The 23,947-nt window shown below is 46.5% G+C and overlaps 1 protein-coding gene across 1 annotated transcript in view; it reads right to left on the bottom strand.

The window, feature by feature from the left end:
• Positions 1-5,266: 5,266 nt before the first annotated feature.
• The window catches only part of YARS2 (tyrosyl-tRNA synthetase 2), a 47,636-nt gene continuing 28,955 nt past the window's right edge, over positions 5,267-23,947 (bottom strand). Inside the window, exon 5 of the mRNA XM_086952762.1 lies at positions 5,267-5,526. Within this exon, the coding sequence (XP_086808888.1) occupies positions 5,343-5,526 (184 nt within the window). The 3' untranslated portion in view covers positions 5,267-5,342. The remainder of the gene's footprint in view (positions 5,527-23,947) is intronic.

Here is a 23,947-nt window from a genome sequence, read left to right as displayed (position 1 = left end):
TTGTAAAAAAAAACCTTGAGTCTGTAATGATTTTACTACTCTCCCACAACGCAAGAGCAATGCAAAAGATCTTTTTCTGCATAGCACGGCATCTGTTTTGCCACTCAGGCATTGCTTTGTATACATTTTGCAGCCAAAGCCAATAGGTATGTATTTGCACTGACAAAAGTGAGACCTATTGGCTTTGCCAATGTTTTTTCCTACATAGGGGTAGCTTACAAGTGATTTTGGGTGTAAGTTTACAAAAGCGACATGGGTACAAATTATAGAAGATTTTAGAGGAGATATACAGACTGCAAGATAAGGAATCAGAATGGGTAATTGTAGAAGTAGCCGAGGCAAGAGGTGACAAGTTGAGGAAGGAATAATTTGAGGCAAGTGTGGGAACAATGAGGTGTGTTGTAGAGAAGCGTGAGGGTCAAGCCATCGACGTGACCGTTTGGGTGGTTACAAGGAAATATTGACTGTGAAGCAGTGGTCGGGTGAAGTGGAAGGAAAGAACTATCTTTCAGAATATGAGGATGGTAAGGATAAGAGAAGGTTAAGTAGGAGTAACACAGGAAAGAAAGCTGTGAGTCATGAGAAGCATACGATGATTGAGAAGGAAGGTTGAGGTGAGAGCATGCAGATGGGTTCCAGGGTAAGGGTGATCTGACATGGAGCCAAAAGTTCCTGGTCTGTCTTCATGGGTGTAGTCCTTACTCATGGAGCCGCTGTTTCCCACAGCCGTAAGTTTCACCATGACAAAAATACTTCCTGCTCCTAAAGGCCTTCCTTATGCCACACCTCCCAGCATGCCTCACTAAAGAAAGCCAAGTCCTTCCCACTTCTGGTCTTTTTTTCTGTCAAAGAGGATTCACGAGCCACAAATAAGAAGGAATAATGTTTCATGTTAATATGTTGAAAGCTTCTTTAGTGGTTTTATTGATTGTTGGGGCGGGATCTTAGGCCGGCACCTGATAAGCAGTCAATTCTCGTTGTGGTGTTCCCCCATGTTTGTCCATGCTGAGGAGTTGGAAACACAAGATTCTAATTGTGTGACCACCGCCTGATTCTAAGATGGCAGTAGTCTTGAGAGAACAGAGGATTTCCAGTGATGGATGTGATAAAGCCCTGAGGCTCACATTTAGAAGTGGCCACATTCTTTCAGACATTAGCATCCTGATACTGTTGCACTGTGACCAGCAGCACTTTCAGAGACAATGGAGCAGAGGAAAGCAAAAAGCACCAGTTCGAGCAACCAGATGACCCTGAAGTAGTGAGGGAAGTGCAATCTGGCTCACAAATGCCTACCCTGGGAGACGCATTGCTGAAGGGGAAGTGGGAATTAAGGGATAAGTAGAACTAAAGCATGTTGCACATGCCATAGAAAGGACCACAGAGTCGCCAGAAAGGTCGGCGCTCTAGTGTGTCTCAACCCAGCCTTAAATGTCGGATGGGGCACAGGCATGCAGCAGATACACCAAAGGCAAGCCCGTATGCGCCTGACCCGGGACACGAAACCCAAATCCCAATAAGAAAGGAAAGCTATTCAGCACAGTTTTCACACACTCTCAGGCCCACACCGTCAATGCACACCCTAAACCCAGGGATAGTTAAACGGCATTGTCCTCTCTGCAATTTCTCTCTTCGAAGTATAGAGGAAGGAAGGGCTAAACACCCAGCATCAAAAAAATGGAAGGTGGCTCTTATTAACTGCAGATCTTTGCCACGCCACAAATTGGATTCATTAACACTAATTGATGATGAACAACTTGATAAATTCTTACATAAAAATGGCTACAAAATAGCTCCCCCCTGGATATTACACATGCAGGAAAGATTGCACTATTAAAATCGGCAGGGGAATTGCTATTAAACTAAAATATGAATACAGGTAAATGTACAACCCCCTACCCATCCCAGACTATGAGAACCTGTTCTTTACAATAAGCCTATCACCTACATTCTCCTTTCTCATGAGTACTACTATATAGACCCCCTGGACAGTGCTCAAAGTTTGCAAAAGCCCTGCTGGAGATAGTACCTAGCCTAGCCATAAAAAAAATCAACCTAATTCTCCTGGGAGATCTCAACATCCACTTTGACAAGGCCAACACCCCAATCGCATCTGGGATTCTGCATGACCTTGGTTTACTCCAATTAATTCAAAGAGCGGAATGTCCCACTCAAGATAAAGGGCATCTCCTAGACCCTGTGTTTAACAATGAGGCCAACATTAATATCACAAAACCATGTGCTATGACGTGGATGGATCACTTCTTGATCTCATTTACATTGGATGGTATCCCAAACGCTACAGACAACAAGCTCACATCCAGTCTTGACCAAGCATGGTCCAAACTGAACAAAGAAACATTGGTTGCCTCCAAACTGACCATAGGGGATGACCCTCTCAGCAGCCAACTTCAAAATTAAATAGTGGATTATGAAAACTTGATAAAACAATCCCAATTACAGCTGTCAAGATGGGGGCAGGGGAGAATCCACACCAGTTTACTGCTTAACTTGCCTCCTTAAAAAGGGTGCAAAGTTTAGAAAGAAAATGGAGAAAAGTATGAAGAAAACCTAAAACATTCTTAACCGCTTGCAATCAGGCACTACCATCAGAAATTAAAAAGACCAAGCATCATATTATGAAGCCAAATTGAAAAAGCTACCAATGCCCCCAGGAAACTCTTTCAAATTGTTAAATCTCTCTCCACAACAAAAATCAAAAATCACTCTCCCCACCCGCACAGTAGCAACAGCCTACTTTCAAGAAAAAAAATCTTGGTTATTCATGGAAAATTACAATAGACAAAAAACACCTCGAACAACTCACCAGATAAGCACATATCCCATAGGGTTCTGATTTACGTCTCGAACTTCCCTCTTCAATTTGTCTCTCACCATTAGACAGGTTCCCCTAAGCTGGAAACATGCAGTGGTCAAACCTTTGCTTAAAAAAATAATCTTGACACCTCTTTCCCCGAGAACAATAGACCAATCACCCTGCTTTCAGCCATTGGGACGGTACTGGAAAAACATGCCAACCAAAGCCTTTACCTATTTCAGGAAGAGAACTCTCCTCAAACTCACAGACAGGATTCTGGCCACAAGTGAAGTGAAGTGGAAGTGAAGTGAAGTGAAGTGAAGGGGTTTTATAGAGCGCGACTGCTGCCCGAGGGCGTCCAAGCGCTAAAAGAGAAAAAGGAGCTCTGAGGGACAGGGAAGGAGGATCAGGAGGGGAGCTAATTTCTAAATAGGAATGTTTTCAGCTCTTTGCGAAAGGACGCAAGAGTAGGGTTAGACCTTAGTGAGAGGGGAAGAGAGTTCCATAGTTTAGCAGCATTGAGCGTGAAGGACCTGCCTCCTGCTCTGGGCCTTTTAATTCTGGGGACTACAGCAAGAAATGAGTTTGTGGATCGAAGAGATTTACCGGGACAGTAAGGGGAGAGAAGTGAGTGGTTGATCTCAGGGCTAGCTCTATGGAAGGCTTGGTGCGATATGCACAGGGTTTTGAACTTTATTCTGTCCCTGACGGGGAGCCAGTGAAGTGACCTGATCCCTGCCTTAGCAGATTCTCTGCGAGGGATCTGGAGAAGGGTGCGAGCTGCACAGTTCTGTGTGCGCTGAAGTTTCTCCAGCACGTATTCAGGGGCTCCCAAGTATAGGGCGTTGTTGAAGTTTAGCCTGGACTGGATGAGGCCCTGAATAACAACCTGCTTAGCTTCAAAAGGGCAAAATCGGCAGGATCTTTCTCAGCATTCGGATAATCCCGAAGCAGGTTGCTGCTGTTTTAGTTGCCTGGGTATTGAAGGTGAGCGTTTTGTCCAGCCATACTCCTAGGCTTTTGATGTCCTCCTTCGGGGTTGGAGGTGGGCCTAAGCTTGCAGGCCATAGCTGGTCGTAGGCGATGAGAGTAGGGGTGCCGAGGATCATTATCTCGGTCTTGTTGCCGTTGAGTTTTAAGGATGATGTTGTCATCCATCTTCTAACATCCTCCATGCAGGCTGCCAGGTTGGATTGGGGGAGCCCGCAGTTTTTCTGTGTCAGGGAGACCACCAGCTGGGTGTCGTCTGCATACGAGATGATCTTGATACCGTATTTTTGGACGACCCCAGCCAGTGGCCTCATGTACACATTAAACAGCGTGGGGCTCAGGGAGGAGCCTTGGGGTACACCGCAGTTTAGGGGTCTGCTCGTGGAGCAGGAATCGCCGAAGACCTGAAAGGTTGTTGATCTGTCTCTTAGCGCCGGGAAACCCTCATGGGTAGCTGTCGCGCTCAATAAATTCAATTAATAATTAATAAAAATAAATTCCGCTGAGAAAGGAACTCAGCCAGTCGAGGGCGTTTCCTGAGACTCCCAGGTCGAATAGTCGGGACAACAGGGTTCTATGTCACACCGTGTCGAACGCGGCGCTTAGATCGAGGAGGACCACTGCCACTGACCCCCCTCGATCCAAGATCCTCCTGGATTCTTCTGTGACGGCTAAAAGGGACGTTTCTGTGCCGTGTTTGTGACGGAATTCTGTTTGGGTGGAGTCCAGTAGAAGATTCTCCTCAAGGTAGTTGGTGAGGTGGATATTGATGTACTTCTCCAGAATTTTGCTTGCCCATGGCAGCAAGGAGATTGGACGGTAGTTGTTAGGGTCTGTGGGATTGAGATTGGGTTTCTTAAACAATGCTCTCATCATTGCTTGTTTCCAGGAGGGGGGACCACTCCTCTTTGCATGGAACTGTTGAGTAGGCCCATGAGGATGGGGAGGTTGACATGGTTGGCCATGTTCATCATCTGAGGGGGAGCCGGGTCGAGGGGAGAACCTGATTTTACCTGAAGTGCAAGGGATGTGAGTGATTCCAGGTCTAGCGGAGGGAATTCATTCAGGTAAACCCGCGGAGGGTGTTCTGTAGCGCTTGGAGGAGGTGATATGACAGTGATAGTCTCTGGGCTGGTGGCTGCGAAGGAAGAATATATTTTGTTGATTTTTTGAAAGAAAAATTCAGCCAGTTCGTTGCATCAAGAAATAGGATCGTAGGTTGGGGCTATGGGGGGGGATATCTTAGAGAGGCTTTTGACTACACGTTATTTAGGAGAAAAGAAAGAAACAGGATTGTTCTGGACAACCTTCTTTTAGGCAGTTCTCTTGGTTACACATCAAAACAACAGCATCAAAATGTATCCAATGATATTTCACAGGGCATCAATTTCCTTGTTCTCGTGGGTAGGAGGAATAACTCTCCCCATGTGTAACAGGAAATTCTTTGAAGCACAGCACATCTCGTCAGTCATGCTATTTATTGACAACTGGAATGAAACTTTTCTTTGTGACAGTTTGAAGAGTCCAAATCCATGTATTAATTCAGTATACTTTCACTATCTGCCAACTGCAGCCATTTAACAATATAAAAGTTTCTCTTTCCAATCCTCAGCAGCGAAAGTCCATTTTTGAGGATATGCTGTCCAGCAACAAGAACTTCTTCTGGATTTGTTACTCGTCTGTGATTTATATGAACTCCTCCATTTGTAATAATCTCATACCTAGAATCAAGCAGGTAAAGAAAAAAATCTTTAATAGAACATTAGGCAGCATACATGATATTCTTGGAGGCACTTTTAGAAGCATTGAATTAAAAATTATTAGGACATCTGGACGGAATCAATACAATTTTTCCAGCCAAACAAAGCAAGAATTACTATTCTGCTGTTGATTGTCAAAGCACAATTTCAATCTGCCTTACTCAGAATATTGGGTAATGTAAAACTAAACTGGAGAGGGCGGCTTACGTCATTACAAGGACAGAACTCACTTTATTCCATGTGAAAAAAATTCAGATACTGAACTTAAAAATAAGCTTCCGATGAGTGAGTGAAGGGCATTGCTATGATTAGGTTCACAATGTTTGCAGTACAACTTCACACTAACATGTTTATCTAGTACTACAACAGTAGACGAGGCATGATATCAAGCATTCTTACTGGATAAATGAGTGTGTAATGCAAGATGACCAAACTCAGCCTTAGCTCAAGTCTTTACCGAAGGTGAGATAGCTAAGTGGAAGTCACACCTTCACATCTGCCCGTAAGCAGAAATAAGATCAATACCACTATGTATACATTTTTCTGCAATTCCTATTATGAAACAATATAAGCTACCAGCAAACCAGTGATGGCAGAAGTGAGCAATAGAACTCAACACTGATCTGTATGTGACAAGCATTTGATGATAAGTCCAGGTTGCAGATTGCAGTAATAACATTCCAAGGGGCAGATTTATCAACATTTTGTGCAGGTGCAAAGTCAACAAATGTGATGCAAGATTTACCTTGTTTGGTACTTTCCATTGAAAACTTATTTTTGCTCTGAAAGGTAGCCTAAAAGTGACACAAAGTAGTGGTTTGTACCATGGGTGGTACATCATGCCCCAACTACCAGTCATGGTTTTTTATGCAAAGCCCCATCTACTTAAAATTGTAGACAGGGTTTTGTGCTCAGAAATAGAACCTCCTAAAGATAGCGGATTTTTTTAATTTCCTCACACACGGGATGTGGGCTGCACTGTACAGTACACATACAATGTGTTAAACGTTTTAAGGTCCGAGTTAGACTAGCTGTTTGTAATGGAATGGTACACTTTTGGTTCAAACCCTATTCTAGACATCACATACACACCTTTGCATTATGGTGCAAAGAAGTATGAGTGGTGCTAAGCAGCTTAAAAGGGCAATGCAGAGGAAGAGAGAAGCAGGGCCTTATCTAAGTATATATGGAGCTGTTCGCACCTCAGAGCACAATGCAGCATCGTACCTTTGGTTCCTGCACTAAATTTTAACAAACCTTCCCACAAATCTCTTAAATTCAGAGGCCTCATTAACAAGAAAATTGTTATCTGGTATAGGTAAAAGCCACAACAGCTCCAGGCACAAACAAACATGTGTACCAATTAGCATGTTATCACGGCAAAACCTAGTTGAGAGGTAGACAGCAACATGTGCAGTCCACTGTCCATGTTTACTAATATACATCATTAAAATATATTCTGTAAGAAAACCACTGGCATGAGCAAGGTCTGCAAGCTTTACATTTCTTGTAAAGCTGGGATGCTCTTTAGAAATTAATGTCCAATATGTAGGTAGGGAAACATGCACAAACAATTCAAAGATGCCCTAAGAAAATGTATTTTGATTAAATACTTTCCAGGATTCTCTGCATTAAAAATTTGTCACACTTTATCTCTAGAGGATATTATAAAATGTGTGGTTTTTTTTATAGCTATTAATTGTTGTTTTCTTTTTTAACTCTTTCTGATGTTTATAATCTAGTTTACAGAAAATAAAAATCAGGTTGAGAGATTTGAATAACCACTACTTGCTTCACTCAACACAGCCCCACAGATCCTATTGTTTTTAAGTAGTAAGACCCATCATCGACAGGCACAGACAGTTTTGGAAATAAAGTAAGGTTTCCAGAGATCAACAGTACGGATGTTTGCAAAGTTGTGAGAACCTTTTGTAGTGAAATGTGGGACAGTAGTCCAGCCAGTAAGTGGATGCCCTCCTTTAGGGGAGTGTAGCCTTTCAAACAACCTTGCGAATACTGGCATATAGCCTGCAAAGAAACTCTTTCATTGGTGCCAACAAGCAATGAGTGGCACTACAGCAGCTACTGGGGACAGGGACCGTTAGGAAGGCTCATAGCAGCAAACAAGCCGAGAAGCCTGTACTCCTCCAAGCCAAAGGTCACTAATCTGCTCTATTATGAGCAGTCACTAAACTAGGTTGGAGGTAGGTACAAGCATTTTACTCTCACTCCTAAGAGACCAACTGTTCACTCAAGCACGTTTGGGAACCTTGGGTGCATTCAGAGTAACCGAATGTTCATAACACAACTGAAAAAAACTGGAGAAAAAAAGACTGAGGAATTGAATTGTGGTGACCAAATGTGCAAGGATACATATCTGAGGAAAGACAACGGGCTACATCACTGATACACACTGCCCTAGAACCTTCTACCTCTTGATGTCATCTTGTGAGGTTTACTTGTCTCTACAATTTTACAGCATTGGTATCCGTTAAATCTGCATGCTCGAAATTTTTCAGAGTTCAGAATCCTTAACAGAAATAGACACAGCAATAACATGACTATGCCTACTGAATAAGTTACTTACCTTCAGTAACAATATTTATGATGGGCATTCTAGCTACAGATCCCTCACCGTACAAATACACGTTATTTTAGGTTATTCCTCACCTTGTGAATAATCTCCCGGTATCAGACTGGAGACGGAAAGTTTCAGAGCAGTTATCCTGCGAGCCTCTAGGTGGCGTTGTGCAGCTTCGCAAAAACTTTGTTGAGCTCCGGAAGATAATAGCAGAGCCGCATTTAAGAGCCATCCATGCAAGTGGTTGGCTGCGTCCGAGGGAGCAGGCTGCCTCAGAAGCACCAGAGTCCATCGGCAAATTGGTATGATCAGTGTGCATATCTCTATAATGATACCTTAGAGATGGAAGAGAATCCAGTTCACAGAACTGGGAGGCGAGATGGTCTGTGACTAATCTGTGGTAAGATAGAGGATCTACCTGAAAGGTGGTTGTAGAAGGTAAGTAACTTGATTTTCTGATGGATACTTCTAACCACAGATTCCTCACCTAGTGAATAGATAGAATTATAATAATATCTCCCCAGTAGGTGGGACTGTGAACTAGCTTAGTACAAAATGGTACAAAATGTTCTGCAGGACCAAGTGGGCAAAATGCCCCGCTCAAAAGATCCAACTGTTGCGTGCTTTGCGTATGTGTGTACAAAAGTGCACGTGGCTGACTGACAAATGTCCAGGACATGCACTCTGTGTGGTGGCAGCTTTGGCCTTGGTGGAACGAGCCCTTAAGCCTTCTGTGGGCTGTGTTTTTTGCTGGTGCGTAGCAGATCTTTATGAAGGAAACAACCAATTGGGAGATGGTCCATTTTTGCTATGCTTTACCCTTCTTTGCTCCATAAAACGCATATAAAGGATGGGTGGTTCTTGGTACTATCAATGTAGAAGCTCAATGAGCTTTTAGGATCCAAATAATGGAGTCTGTCTTCCTAGTTAGAGAGCACAGGAAGGGTGACGGTTTAACTGATGTAAAAAGAAGTAACCACTTTCGGTAAATAGGAAGCTCTGGTCCTCAAAACCAAGTTATCGGGGAAGAAGGTGGCGTAAATGGATTTACACAGAGAGCCTGAAGCTCTAAGGACAGAACAAACAGCAACACTTCAGACAAATTTACCATTGGTAGGCAAGTTTGTCTGGTGTTGTGCCTTCCACAAATTTCTCCCAACGGCTGGCATACACGGATTTAGTGGAGGGACACCTCACCCCCAAGATGAAATTAACAACCCCAGGGTGCAGGTCGAAGGAGATCAACTGTCACTACCCAATCTCTAAGCATAGAGATGCAAAGTGTGCAGACCCATGTGCAACGCTACGCCCTGATGCTGTGATTGAAGATCCTCCAAAGTGGCAGCTTGTTACAAAGACAAATGGTCATGCCCAGGAGTTTTGGTTAACATTCTCCTGGCCCACTCTTGTGCCACCAGGATGACTTGGGCCCATTTGTTCCTGATCTTCTTCAGAACTCAGGGGAGGGAGGGGCGTAAAAGCATACAGGAGTCCTAAGCTACACTCTAGATGGAAAGTGTCTCCCAACAACAAGTTGCTTTGGAAGGTGCAGAAATGCTAAAGATGTGCCTTCTCGTCGGGGGAATAATTAAAATTGAACCAGGTTTCTTTTACTGCTGCAGGAAGACTGCCTGTGCCACCTCAAGGTGTAATTGTCGTTCCTGATCCGCTAGGCACTAAATATTGGGATCATAGCCCAAATGTCCTGAACTTTCGTATCCAGAATAGATGTGATGAAGTGGAGCGTCCGCAAAGAGTCAGGTGTGACTTCAGCTCACTGATAGTGAACCTCAACAATGTTAGGAAGTTTGCAGTCACCAGGAGGGAGTGGACGACTGCCTGAGGCAAGCCGACCTTTAACAGCCAGTTACCTCCGTAGTTGTGCTGCGACCACTACCATCACTTTCGAGGGGAGCTAGTGAGCCCGAAGAGAAGCACTGAGAACTGTCTGGCCACTAGGAACTACAGGAAATATATTTGGGCCTGCAGGACGTTGATGTGAAAAAAAGGACATGCATATCCACACCTCAACCCAGTCTCCAGGGTCCAGGGGAGAGAAGACCTGTGTTAGTTTGAGCATCATGAATTTGTCCTTATGGAGGAAGGCTTTAAGTGGGTGTATATCTAAAAAAGTATGAAGCCATCGGAAATATCAGATCCTGCTGTGGGGAACCAGTAATGGCCCCTCTTGAAAGAATGCCGGTGGGGACGGGCAACCCAAATATGAGGTGCATGGCCTCATAAAACTCGGAGTTGGGCTGAGGTAGCTCCGGCTCCCAGGGAGGCACAGGTACAGGCTCAACTGTGGAGCCAAGCCTCGAATGACTATGCTTCCTCGTATTGTCTGAAGACCATGACGGAAAGGCGAAGTCAGAGACTTCTTAGACTGCTTGATCTACTTTTTCTTGTGGGGCTTACTTGAATACCCGGACGACTTCAAGTGCGACCAGGTTCTTGGTCCCTCCTACCGATCTTGAGGCTTCATCTTGACCACGATTGAGACCGTCACGGTATCGCATGAGTGTCAAGGAGCTTGAGGGATCGCACTTTCAAGGTCTTGGAGCGCATGGTGTGGCAATCAGTGCAGATCTTCGTGTCGTGAATGCACTGCAGGCATCAAAGGAAACTAAGGTGCGGGTCCCTCACTAACATCAGTCAATGACAGGTGCTTCAGGGCTTGAAGCAAGCCCTCCTAGTGGACATCCCTGCCACACCAGGAGATTTGTACAAAAAAAAAAATAAAAAAAAAAAAGAACACTAACAAAAGGCAAAAAAAAGGTCAGTCAAAAAATTACCGGGGGTAGCTCTCTCCAGATCTCCGCTGACTGACGCAGAAAGAAAATAACTGATGTCAGTGACCTGGGGTGTGTGGCCTTTCCCTTTTTTTTTTTTAACTGTTGGGGAGGGGGGCTGCGTGGCCTCCCTCCTGGGCCACTTATGGCCCTGGGGACCCCATCCCCCGGGCCCAGCTATTTTTTGTAACTTTTGGGGAGGGGGGGCCGAATGGCCCCCCCCCTCCCGGGCCACTTGTAGCCCGGGGGACCCCATCCCCCGGGGCTGGCCCTCTCCTTTCGGTACCGTGGGGGGTCCCCAATCCCCTGACGGTCCCAGCTGGCTCCCCGCGTCCTGTGGGAGCCAGCATTGCTTTTCCACATGGGGACCAGCTAACATGCTGCTCCCCATGTGGAAAAGCAATCGGTTTTGCTTCATCGAAGCGAGAGCAGGTTTCCCTGCTCTCGCTTCAATAAAGCAAAGCCGCGAGGCTCCCGCCCTGTCATTGCAAACTACAGTGTCCCGGGGACACTGCAGGAGCGGGCCCTTTGGGGTGGCGGTCCCTGGAGCCATCAATGGGTCCAAGAGGGGGGCCGCTCGACCCCCCTCCCATATTTTACAAAGCCCTAGGGGGTGGCGGTCACGGACCCCCTAATTTGAACATCTAGTGCTCCGGGGGGGGAGGTGGCGGCCCCCGGGAGTGCGGGGGGGGGGCTTGAGCCCCCCCCACAGAGGGTATTTATCAGAAAAAAAGCCCCGGGGGTGGGGGGCCCCGCGTTTGCGCAGGGAGGGCTGTGCGCCGTGTGCCCTCTGCAATTAATCATACTTTTCTCTGAGTGAGGGGGCCTCCGGGACTTGGCCCTCCCGGGGCTAATTAGCATCAAAGCGCGGGAGACCGCGCTTAGTTTAAAAAAATAAAATAAAAATTATCGGCAGGATCCGTGCACCCTGCGCGGATTTTGCTGATTTAAAAAAAATATATATCATTTGGGGGGCCTTGTGGGACCCCCTGAGCAGGCCTAAGGGGTCAGGGTGTTTCTACCCTGCCCCCTTTTCACGTTCCTCAAATTTTTTTCTAAGGTTTCTTGTGCCTCGGTTCTACAGAGGCACAAGATGGCTGCTAACACTTCCTGATTTGGAGTGCAGACAGCCAATAAGCATACAGCTCTTGCTCGGCAGGGTGCGAGGATCCTGCGCGGCTATAGATATATATGTGAATTTAATTGTGATTTTCTCAGAAACTACTGAACGGATTTACACCATTTAAGCAAAAGGCACGACTCTAAACCAAGGTCTACCTTTCTGCCAAATTTGGTGTAATTCCGTTCAGCAGTTCGGGCTGTAGCTGCGATTAACGGTCCCTATGGAAAATTGCATGGGGAAAACACTTTGAGACCCCCTTTTTTTTCCAGCCCCAGCTTGACGAATCACCCCGAGACTTTCAGGTTAGGAACGGACGGGAGAGGGCCAGAAGTTTTGAACATTTTGTGAAGATTCGTCAACTGGCGCCAAAGTTATTCCAAATAGAATTTTGCGGATTTCCTCTGGAAAATAGGCCCTAACTATAACTACCTACTGCCAGTAGGTGATCGATATATATATATATATATACACAAAAAAGGAAGATTTTGAACAGGCAGCAGAAGAAGCCATTGAACGGTTTAGGGTTAGAGGATACAGGATTGATCTATTAACCCAAACGTTTGAGAAGGTGAATAAAATCCCACGAAAAGTCTGTTGAAAGAAAGACGCCAACCCACTGAATGTGAAACCAAATCTTGTAGATTTATCACCACATTCTCAGGTGAAGCTGGGGTACTGAGACAAACACTATACCGATATTGGCATATATTAAAGGCTGATTTGGTAATTGGTAAAGAACTACCTGAACAACCCCAAGTTACCTTTAGACGCAGTAGATCACTTTAAGATCACCTAGTAAAGAGCCATTACGAATCAGTCCCCTTCGTTCCAAGAGTTAGTGCCATAACAGGATTCTTACCGTGTTCAAAATGCAAGGCATGTAAAAGTAGTACCAAAGTTCTAACCTATCAGGTCCCAGACAGGAAAGATACGAAGAAGGTTAATCAATTCTTAACATGCATCACACCTTTTTGTGTATACTGTCTGGTATGTCCTTGCATGAAAATTTATGTTGGTAGCACCAAACATCCGTTGAAGAGGAGGATCTTCGAGCACGCACGTGCAATTGAAAATAGATACCCAACATATCCAGTGGCAAGGCACTTTTCTGAAAGTCACAATAGTGACCGTTCACTACTTAAATTCTTCTGTATTGACCACGTTCCTGCAAGTGAACGAGGTGGCAATAGGGAGCAAACATTACGTAGACTCGAATCAAGATACATAATTGATTTGCGCACTATTATTCCCTTTGGCCTTAATTCTGAAGAAGAATTAGCAATACATTTGGGATAAGATGGCTCTGACGTAACTGAAGGTGTAATATATTGCGGACCCTGCTTGTGTATAATATGCTCTTGAAACTGTGTGGATATCCGCTGCAGCGAAATACAAAATATATTGAATTGTAATTTGTAGATATGCCCATCCAGGGCTCAATTATGTTTTTGATCTAACACTTTCTTAGTGGTATGAATTAGATGCCCATCCAGGGCTCAATTATGCGTTATGCATTCAAAATTAAAATGATGGATATAACTGTACATATGACTGTACATATGAATAATAGGACTGAGAGCTAGTATATTATTTTGAAATCATGAGGCAATGACATTTTATTCATTTGATTTAAAAGTGACGATAGAGACAGATGCTCCATGTAAATATTGTATATAGACAAACTCTAAGATGGCCCCTAGAGTGGGATTGATGTTTTTGTCTGCTCTCTATGTCTATGAACGAAACCCTTGCGAACGGAAGGGGAAACTAATGAGAAAAAATGTTACCCTTGTGTGAATGCTTTAAATGTTGGGAGCTTCTTTGTTTGTGTTGACACAGGGGAAAAAGGCACGTTTGCCGAAACGCGTCCCGTTTGTGTGCAAATAAACTGCTGAATTACACCACGAGAGTGCGGATATATATATATATATATATATATATATATATATATCGGCATGCATCGAAATGGATTCAAACTAAATGGCGCACCAGAAGCCAATGATTTAAAAGCATGCGGAGTAAGAAGGAGGGACACACCTAAAATGCCTACAGCATTTGCCTCAGAAGAAGAAGCAGGGAAAGCTTTGAAACGAGTTAGGTAGCAGGACTTCATGGCGGGATGTGAAACCGCATGTTTGTGAAAATAAAGGTTGGTGTCTTAACTGCTGTGTTGTGCGGCCTCATGTCTGAGCGACTTTGTGTATTATAAATATGCGGCGGCTCCGGCTGCAGAGGGATTGCACTCCGGAAAAATAAACAGAGGGCCCGTAGGGGTGACAACCTTTTCATCTCTCAGGGGCACGGCAGTCAGCGAAATGAAACAGGCGGCTTCTCATCCTGGAACCCACTGGAGGGTAAAAATATGTCCTAAACTTAATGACTGTAATCAAACCCACTGGAGGGTATGAGAAAATGTGCAAAATAAACTCCAGATACCGGCATGCATCGAAATGGATTCAAACTAAACGGCGCACCGGAAGCCAATGATGTAAAAGCATGCGGGGTAAGAAGGAGGGACACACCTAAAATGACTACAGCATTTGCCTCAGAAGAAGAAGCAGGGAAAGCTTTGAAACGCGTTAGGCAGCAGGACTTCATGGCGGGATGTTAAACCGCATGTTTGTGAAAATAAAGGTTGGTGCCTTAACCCCTTAACTGCTGCCGACGGCCAACGGTCGTCACGAGCACTACCTCCCCAGTGCTGCGCACGACCGTTGAGCCAGCATTCGTTCTTCGAACGTTCAGCACCGGGCGCTGAACGTTCGAAGCTCTGATGAGGTTAATTGCTGATTTGTGCGGCCTCATGCCTGAGCGACTTTGTGGATTATCTGTATAAACATATATATACATGCAAAAAAGGAAGCAGAGAACTCTGGGTAGTTCTCAAGTTTAGGTGTAAAAAAGCCCCTGTTAGAGCGCACTCAACACCAGCGACACTCTAGATATGCTCACCTCAAATGTCTGCTTTTCTATCGAAGTCTTTAAGCATAGGATTAGCCTAGTACCATCAACGCCTAATTTGCAGTTAGTATTATTGTTTAGCAAGTTGATACTTGCTTTTAATTGCGCCGCATTTTGCCGCATTCACTGCTCTCACTCAGCCGAGTAGGCGCCGAGTCGTTTATGCCCACGGAGGCTGCCGGTAAGATACAGTGGCCATCTTGGGGAGGCACACAGGTTGGCGGACTAGGCTCTGGGACTCGCGCTGAGACAGGTTAAATCAAGACAGCCATGTCTCCGCGCAGCGGACGCGCCGAATGAGCGCCAAAGGAAAGCCCGTCTGCACCTGTCAGCGGCAGGACATGGCCAGGGGCTGGTACTCTGGGACACAGTAGATCAGGTAATCTTAAATATAGGGGGGAGCAGCTTTGGAGCCTGAGAGGAGATGTAACACCTATATGCCCCCATTCCATCGCGCCTGAGGAGCTATTGACTTCTTGCCCTCACGGCAATTCTGCCATCAGATCAGTAGAAACACTCCATCCTAAAAATTAGAAAGTTAAGTCGTACTCCCTAGAGCAGGGATCTCCAACCTTTTGTGTAGTCAGAGCTACTTCTGGCCAGTGAAAATCGTCGTGAGCTACTGAACCCGAATCAACTCGCGCATTTTTCCGAGAGAATCTGCACTCTGAATCATCTGCACTCTGAATCATCTGCACTCTGAATCATCTGCACTCTGAATCATCTGCACTCTGAATCATCTGCACTCTGAATCATCTGCCCTCTGCACTCTGAATCTGCCCTCTGAATCTGCCCTCTGAATCTGCCCTCTGAATCTGCCCTCTGAATCTGCCCTCTGCACTCTGAATCTGCCCTCTGCACTCTGAATCTGCCCTCTGCACTCTGAATCTGCCCTCTGCACTCTGAATCTGCCCTCTGCACTCTGAATCTGCCCTCTGCCCTCTGAATCTGAATCTGCCCTCTGAATCTGCACTCTGAATCTGCACTCTGACTCATCTGCACTCTGACTCATCTGCACTCTGACTCATCTGCACTCTGACTCATCTGCACTCTGACTCATCTGCACTCTGACTCATCTGCACTCTGACTCATCTGCACTCTGACTCATCTGCACTCTGAATCATCTGCACTCTGAATCATCTGCACTCTGAATCATCTGCACTCTGACTCATCTGCACTCTGACTCATCTGCACTCTGAATCATCTGCACTCTGAATCATCTGCACTCTGAATCATCTGCACTCTGAATCTGCCCTCTGCACTCTGAATCTGCACTCTGCCCTCTGAATCTGCCCTCTGAATCTGCCCTCTGAATCTGCCCTCTGCACTCTGAATCTGCCCTCTGCACTCTGAATCTGCCCTCTGCACTCTGAATCTGCACTCTGAATCTGCCATCTGCCCTCTGAATCTGCCATCTGCACTCTGAATCTGCACTCTGAATCTGCCATCTGCCCTCTGAATCTGCACTCTGAATCTGCCATCTGCACTCTGAATCTGCCCTCTGAATCTGCACTCTGAATCTGCCCTCTGAATCTGCCCTCTGAATCTGCCCTCTGAATCTGCCCTCTGCCCTCTGAATCTGCCCTCTGCACTCTGAATCATCTGCACTCTGACTCATCTGCACTCTGACTCATCTGCACTCTGAATCTGCACTCTGAATCTGCCATCTGCCCTCTGAATCTGCCCTCTGCACTCTGAATCTGCACTCTGAATCTGCCATCTGCCCTCTGAATCTGCCCTCTGCACTCTGAATCTGCACTCTGAATCTGCCATCTGCCCTCTGAATCTGCACTCTGAATCTGCACTCTGAATCTGCCATCTGCCCTCTGAATCTGCACTCTGAATCTGCCATCTGCCCTCTGAATCTGCACTCTGAATCTGCCCTCTGAATCTGCCCTCTGAATCTGCACTCTGAATCTGCCATCTGCCCTCTGAATCTGCCCTCTGAATCTGCACTCTGAATCTGCCCTCTGACTCATCTGCACTCTGACTCATCTGCACTCTGACTCATCTGCACTCTGACTCATCTGCACTCTGACTCATCTGCACTCTGACTCATCTGCACTCTGACTCATCTGCACTCTGACTCATCTGCACTCTGAATCATCTGCACTCTGAATCATCTGCACTCTGCACTCTGAATCATCTGCACTCTGAATCATCTGCACTCTGAATCATCTGCACTCTGACTCATCTGCACTCTGACTCATCTGCACTCTGACTCGTCTGCACTCTGACTCGTCTGCACTCTGAATCGTCTGCACTCTGACTCGTCTGCACTCTGAATCGTCTGCACTCTGAATCATCTGCACTCTGAATCATCTGCACTTTGAATCATCTGCACTTTGAATCATCTGCACTCTGAATCTGCACTCTGCACTCTGAATCTGCACTGACTCTGCACTCTGACTATGGTGGCGTTTCAACTGATTTACACTTGTAAAAGGTGACTGTTTGGGATAAGTACAGCTGTTAAACAAGAGGCAAAAATAGCTCCCATTCTGATTGGTGTCGATGTGTAACATATGAAAGAGCACCATTCAGGGCCCAGAGGGCCTGCTGTGTCATCAGTTATGGACGCAGTGACTGGAGCGCCAGGTAACTAGCCTAGCACTGCCTATGGAAGTTGTTTTTGGGGGTCATTTACAGTGCTGAAACAGTAAACCGGGAGTAAATGTGAATTAGGAGCAGCTGCAAGGTGCATACAAAAAGCCTCTTGGAAATGAAAGAACATAGTGCACTTCACGGTACTGATGCTAGGGTTCCAGGGTGTGACCTCCGAGTCAGAAGACTGTGTTTGGGAAATGTGGGGTTCTCACGGTGTCACGAGGTGTCAGACAGACTGCTGTTTTCTGCCCTTTGCATTTTCACCAGCAGGACTTTATTTGGGCTTGGAGCAGAAAAATAAAAGGTGACTTTCATCCGCGTGTTCTTCAGAGTTCAGCCGCTTCTCCGCCGGGCGGAGGGGGGGGGGCCCTCGGGTGGGCTTGAGGAGAGGGTAGGGAGAGTCACCTCTTTCTGCAGGACCGGGAAAGCGCGAGTGAGTCAGAGCAGTTTTCTGTGTCCTGGTGGCATCTGCGGGGGCGGCTGGGGTCATGGCATGCTGCTGCTGGGAGCAAAGAGAGGGTGGATTGGAGCGACGGAAGGATCAGCGGAATAACGCTGCTTACCTGCAGTGGAAGGCTCGTCTCCTGGCTGCTTGAGGCGGAGAAGTCACGTCTCCTACTGCTCCGTGCTGGCACCCGTCGCACAATGGCAGACAGTGCGATGCCAGCGCGTTTTGAGTAGACAATAGAGAGGAGCGTCATCGCGTCGCATCATCCCCTTCGCCCGCCCCATCCACGGATTTGCTCCAATCAGAGCGAAGGACTAGGCGAGCTACTCCCGGGGTCTCCGCGAGCTACCGGTAGCTCGCGATCGACCGGTTGGAGACCCCGGCCCTAGAGCTTCTCAACTGCCGCTCCCTCCCCACCATGTGAGTGAAATTTGTATGCTGCTGGAAGATCAAGACCCCGATGGTCTCTTTTTAACTGAAACTTGGCTGAATAAGGGATTGGACCCTGATGTAGTCCGAGCATTGCCGCCAAATTATGCGATTAGTAGGCAGGATCGTTTGAGTGGGAGGGGGGAGGGGATGGGGTCGCTATTATCTATAAAAATACATTCGGATGTCGAATTACCAATAGTCCTCTATTAGATTGTGAGAGTATGGCGTTTGCCATCTCCTTTTCCCCTACTTGTACCTTTTCAGTATCTTGGTGTACCGGCCCCCTGGAACACATACTAACTTCTGCGACAATCTTCAAGACACGATCATTCATTTCGCCAGCACGGTCCCCAATTTTTCCATCTTGGGTGATTTTAATATTCACCTTGACGTACCGGAGGCCTCCTCCTCACAAGATCTTATGGAAGGGCTTGGGATGCTACAGCTCAAACAAATTGTTGCTGGACCTACCCATATAGCAGGCCACCTGATTGACCACTTTTTTACCAACTTGGATAATCTCCATTGGGAAGATTCGATCTTTGTCCCTTGGTCGGACCATGCTTTGCTAGCCTTTACATGGATGACCCTGGACCACAAATATCCAGTTAGATTATCCAGGAAACTGAGTCGGATTTGGTCTAGACTCTCTCTTGATGATTGGGTAGTGAACCTGAATAAGCCCCCCCCGTCTTTCTGCAAGGACCCCTTAATGGCCAATGCACCTTTTAATAGATGGTTAGAAGCCTTTTTAGATATTACTCTGCCTAAAACAGAAGTCTGCCATCGCATTGGCTCCAATAAAAAGCTGTGGTACTCACTTGAATTAAAACAGCTCAAATAAAGCTGTAAGCAGGCTGAAAGAAAATGGAGAAAAAAAATTCGGAGGACAACAAGAACAAATACAGATTGGCAGCACAGACTTATACAAATAGAATCAAAATTGCACAATCCTCCAACAATCAAGACAAGATTGCCTCCGCTGAGAAATCCCCCAGGGAAATATTCAAAATTTTTAGATCACTGATCACCCGTCTCAGTCCCTACAATGAATCATTGGACCCCCAGAAACGCTGTGACGAGTTGGCTACGTTTTTTGCATCTAAGGTAGCTAACATCTACTCAGCTTTTCAGCCACTGGATCCCACTCCACTCTCTACTGCGCCCGTATTGCCTGCTGTGTTGGAGTTTTTCCCTCTGCTCGACTTAGTCACGGTGGAGAGACTCCTTGGGAATCTTAAATCCGGTTCACCCTCAGAAATTGCGCCTCCATCTGTCCTTAAGCTGGCCTCGACTACTGTTGCTCCAGTCATCAGGGATGTTATCAACTCGTCTCTGGCTGCGGGTTGGTTCCACCAATGTGGAAGCAGGCTAGAGTCAAGGCTCTTTTAAAAAAAAAAAAAACAGCCTAGACCCTGAAGACTGGGCAAACTACCGCCCTATCTCCTTGTTGCCGGGGTTGGGTAAAATTGCGGAGAAACATGTTAATTCCGCATTATCATCGTTCGTGGATAACAACAAAGCCCTACATCCTACTGAGACGGGTTTCAGAAGCAGGCAGGGCACAGAAACTGCCTTGGTTGCCATGGTCGAGGAAGCCAGGAAAATTGCCGACGCTGGAGGCTGCGCTGCAGTGGTCCTATTGGACCTCAGCGCAGCCTTCGACACGGTTAATCACCGGCTCATGATCCAAAGCTTTAGGGAGGTAGGAGTCACGGGGACTGCCCTTAAATGGTTCTAATCCTTTCTTGATGATAGAACCTTTGCCGTGTTTGAGGATGAAGCAATTTCTAAACAGCTCCCCTTGCAGTATGGCGTTCCCCAGGGATCCTCATTGAGCCCTACCATGTTTAATAACTACATGAGGCCCCTGGCTGATGTGGTCCTTCCCTGGGGAGTTCAGTTGGTCACCTACACCGATGATACTCAGCTGGTGGTCTCCCTCTCACGGACTAATTCAATCGAGTCAGGGGAAAATAATCTGTCCCCCTGTCTTAGTAAGGTTCTTGCATGGATGGACTCCTCTTTTCTCAGCTCAATGGTTCAAAGACCGAAATTATGATGTTAGGGTACAAGGCCCCTGTTAATTTAGACCCTATATGGCCGGAGTGTCTTGGCCCCCCCCTCCCCCTCCGAAAAATCAAATTAAGAGTCTGGGCGTATGGCTAGATCCGAGTCTGGGTTTTCAAGTGCAAGCTTGTAAGGTCGCGGCTACGTGTTACGGTCTGCTCAGACTCCTAAGGAAGGTCCTGACCCTTCTTCCCCCCGAGGCCAGACGCCTCTTAGTCCAGACACTTATTTTATCTCGTCTGGACTAAGCTAATGCTGTGTATTTGGGTGCACCATTAAAATCTTACAGACCGTGCAGAATTGTGCGGCCCGACTTCTTATGGATATCTCGAGAGGTAGCTCTGCTAAGGCGGCACTGCGATCACTACACTGGCTGCCAGGGCAGGAAAGGGTCTGGTACAAGGCCATGTGTATGGTCCACAAGTCAATTTCTGGCAACGGCCCGGCCCGGCCCGGCCCGACCCTCCTGCGTACCATGTTTCATCACCAGCAGAGCTCGCTATCTCTCAGATCTTATCATAAAAACCTGCTTAAAGTTCCTAGGGTTAAACGGACACGCATGGGTGGCCAACGTTTTTCATTTCATGCAGCAAAATTTTGGAATCAGCTCCCTGACTCTATTTGGCTGGAATCTAATCATCTGGGGTTCAGTAAACGGTTGAAGACCTTTCTGTTCCGTTGAGGGGTTGAATACTTGTTGGGTCTCAAAGCGCTGGGATGCCTCCGGGTAGCCATGCGCTATACAATCATGTAATCATTCATTTATTCATTCACGCCGAGATAGAAAAGGACAAAGGGCCATATGTATCAAGCCTTTTGTGAATCGCAAAGGCCGAAATTCGCAATATTTCGGCCTTTGCGAATCGCAAATGGCCTTTTTGCATGTTTTAGGATGTATGAAACATTCGCAAAATAAGGAATAGTAAAGTTTTGCGATTCCTTGTTTTGCCATAGCATTTAAGGAATCGCAATTTTGCGATTCCTTAAATGCTATGTATGTAGCATTTTTGTGTTGCGGATTATGGTTAAGAATTCGCAAATTACCACTAACTTGTAGTTGATGGTAACTTGCGAATTCTTCCAAAAATGCACAATTTGGCATTTTTGAAGGTGGCATGTGATGCACACACATGCCCATAGAGCATGTATGTGCACCATATGCACACACATGTACATTTAAGGGGTGCAGCAGGGTGTCTTTGAGACACCCCTGCACCCTTGAAATAATTCTAAAATTGCGATTAGCAAATTGCGAATTCGCAATTTGAGAATTATTTTGCAATCATTCCTATGGGCCTCCTGGCCCATAGGAATGCATTGGGAATTATTCCTTAATTGCGAATTCGCAAAATGCGAATTCGCAAATAAGGAATATTAAGGAAATCGCTAAAAAATTGTGATTTTCTTCATACATACCATTTTGCGATTCCTAAATAGGGATTCCTTAAAAATCGCTATTTAGGAATCGCAAAAGGGTTTGTTGATACGTATGGCCCAAAGTCTTTTGCCATTTCTACAGCAAAGTCTTTAAGCATAGGACTAGCACAGTGCTGTCCTTGCCAATCTGTCAAGGCACAGTATTACAGCTTTGAACTGGTAAAATACCAACCAAGCTAACCTGAAATGAGTAAAAGCAACCCTTGACACAGTGTTTCACTCTAATTTGAGCTCTTCAGAAAGGTATAGCTTTGTCCTAGCACAAGGGAGCACTTTAATAGAAAAGCAGACATTTGAGGTGAGCAGATCTAGAGTGTGGCTGGTGTTGAGCACTCCCAGAGTTCTCTGCTTCCTTTTTTATGTATAAACTTTGTTTATTGCGCTGCAAATTCAGTGTGTCATACCAATATGCTTCACAAACTGGCGTGGCGTCAACATTCAGCCCAGCCTGCGTCAATACAGCTTTTAGTAACAGGTCAAAACAGGGAAAAGGGAGAGAAGAGTGCTTGGACATATGCGTGTTGCGGACCCTGGCCTGAAGTCCAAGTGTTATTAGAGTGTCTTCAAAGCACCATTGGTGGTGACTCGGAGTAGTGGGGCACCACATCAAGGTAATGGCTCCTGCAATCGGGTCCGCATCGAGGCAGCTTAGCAGTGTCCAAAAAAGGGAAAAAGATCCATAACCAAACGAAATGACCCCATCCCCGCCACCCCCCAGCCTACCCACCCCCCACCCCTGTTCCAGGTCCATTTTCCTACCTCTTAACAGTGGTCTCTCAAGCCTCAGTGTTTGTGGCAGCCGGCTGTGACAGCCGCAACAGGCGTAGGTATCTGGGGCAGGTCACTTCTCCAAATTCAGAAGCCAGAAGCGTTAAGAAGGGTTGCCATAATTCTGGATATTTGTCGCCCTCCCCTTTAGCAATCAGTGACAGTTTCTCCATCCCCAAGACGTACCAGAGATGGTGCAGCCAGCCCTGAAAAGTGGGAACATGTGTAGTGCGCCAATAAGTGAGAATATTTTGTGTCGCCGATCCCAAGGCTATAGCTATCAGCCTTCCTCTGTGGGAGCGCAGGGGGTAAGTGATGGGATTGGGAGAGCCCAGCAGCACATATGCGGGGAACCTCGGAATGGTGGTGTCTAAGTGCAGATCTATTTCATCTAGAACCTGGTTCCAATAATCCTGCAGGTGAGAACAGTCCCACGACAGGTGTCCTGTGTACCCCTCTCCCCGCAGCCCCGCCAGCAGAGCGAGTCTCGTGTGTGGTCCATCTCGTGAAGTTTCTCAGGGGTATAATACCAGTATGTGGCCAGTTTAGTAAGAGTGTCCGTTAATCCCATGTGGTGCGCAGCATGACGGGCCCTATAACAAATGCCTTCCCACTCCTTATTACTCAGCGTGCGCCCCAAGTCCCTCTCCCACCTCGCCCTTCCTGCATTGTGAATATGTGTGTATCTGCCCAACAGCATGCGGTATAGATCCGATATCAGGCCGCAGTCATTTTTCCTAGAGAGCAGCCAGTATTCGTAGTCGCTGAGTCTGCGGTCAGCCCCGGCTCTAATGGTGGGGTGGAGCGCCCAGTGTCGCACCTGGAAGTAGCGAAGACGTTCCTCCTCCGGCAGACCAAATTCTCCGGCGGAAGGCATCAAAGGGGATGGCTCCCTCCTTAGCATAGATGTGGGACAATACTTTACAACCCGCAGGGCCCCATTTCGCAAAAGCCACCACGTCCATGCCGGGACCAAAGTCCGGGTTGGACACTAGAGGTGTCAGCAGGGATGGGAAGGACGTTAGCTCATGTGGTATGCTCACCTGATCCCACACCTCCAGAGGCGTCCTCGTAATGAAGGAAGCATAGAGATTCGGGGGTCGATGGCGCCGCCGCAGGAAAGGTACCTCCTGCAGAGTGCGACCCGCCACTGCCTGGTCTTG

Source organism: Lissotriton vulgaris, chromosome 1_2 (genome assembly GCF_964263255.1).
Source record: "Lissotriton vulgaris chromosome 1_2, aLisVul1.2, whole genome shotgun sequence".
In the NCBI taxonomy this organism is placed as follows: domain Eukaryota; kingdom Metazoa; phylum Chordata; class Amphibia; order Caudata; family Salamandridae; genus Lissotriton; species Lissotriton vulgaris.
Note: the sequence above shows the minus strand (reverse complement) of the source record. Positions and strands in the feature narration are given on the sequence as shown.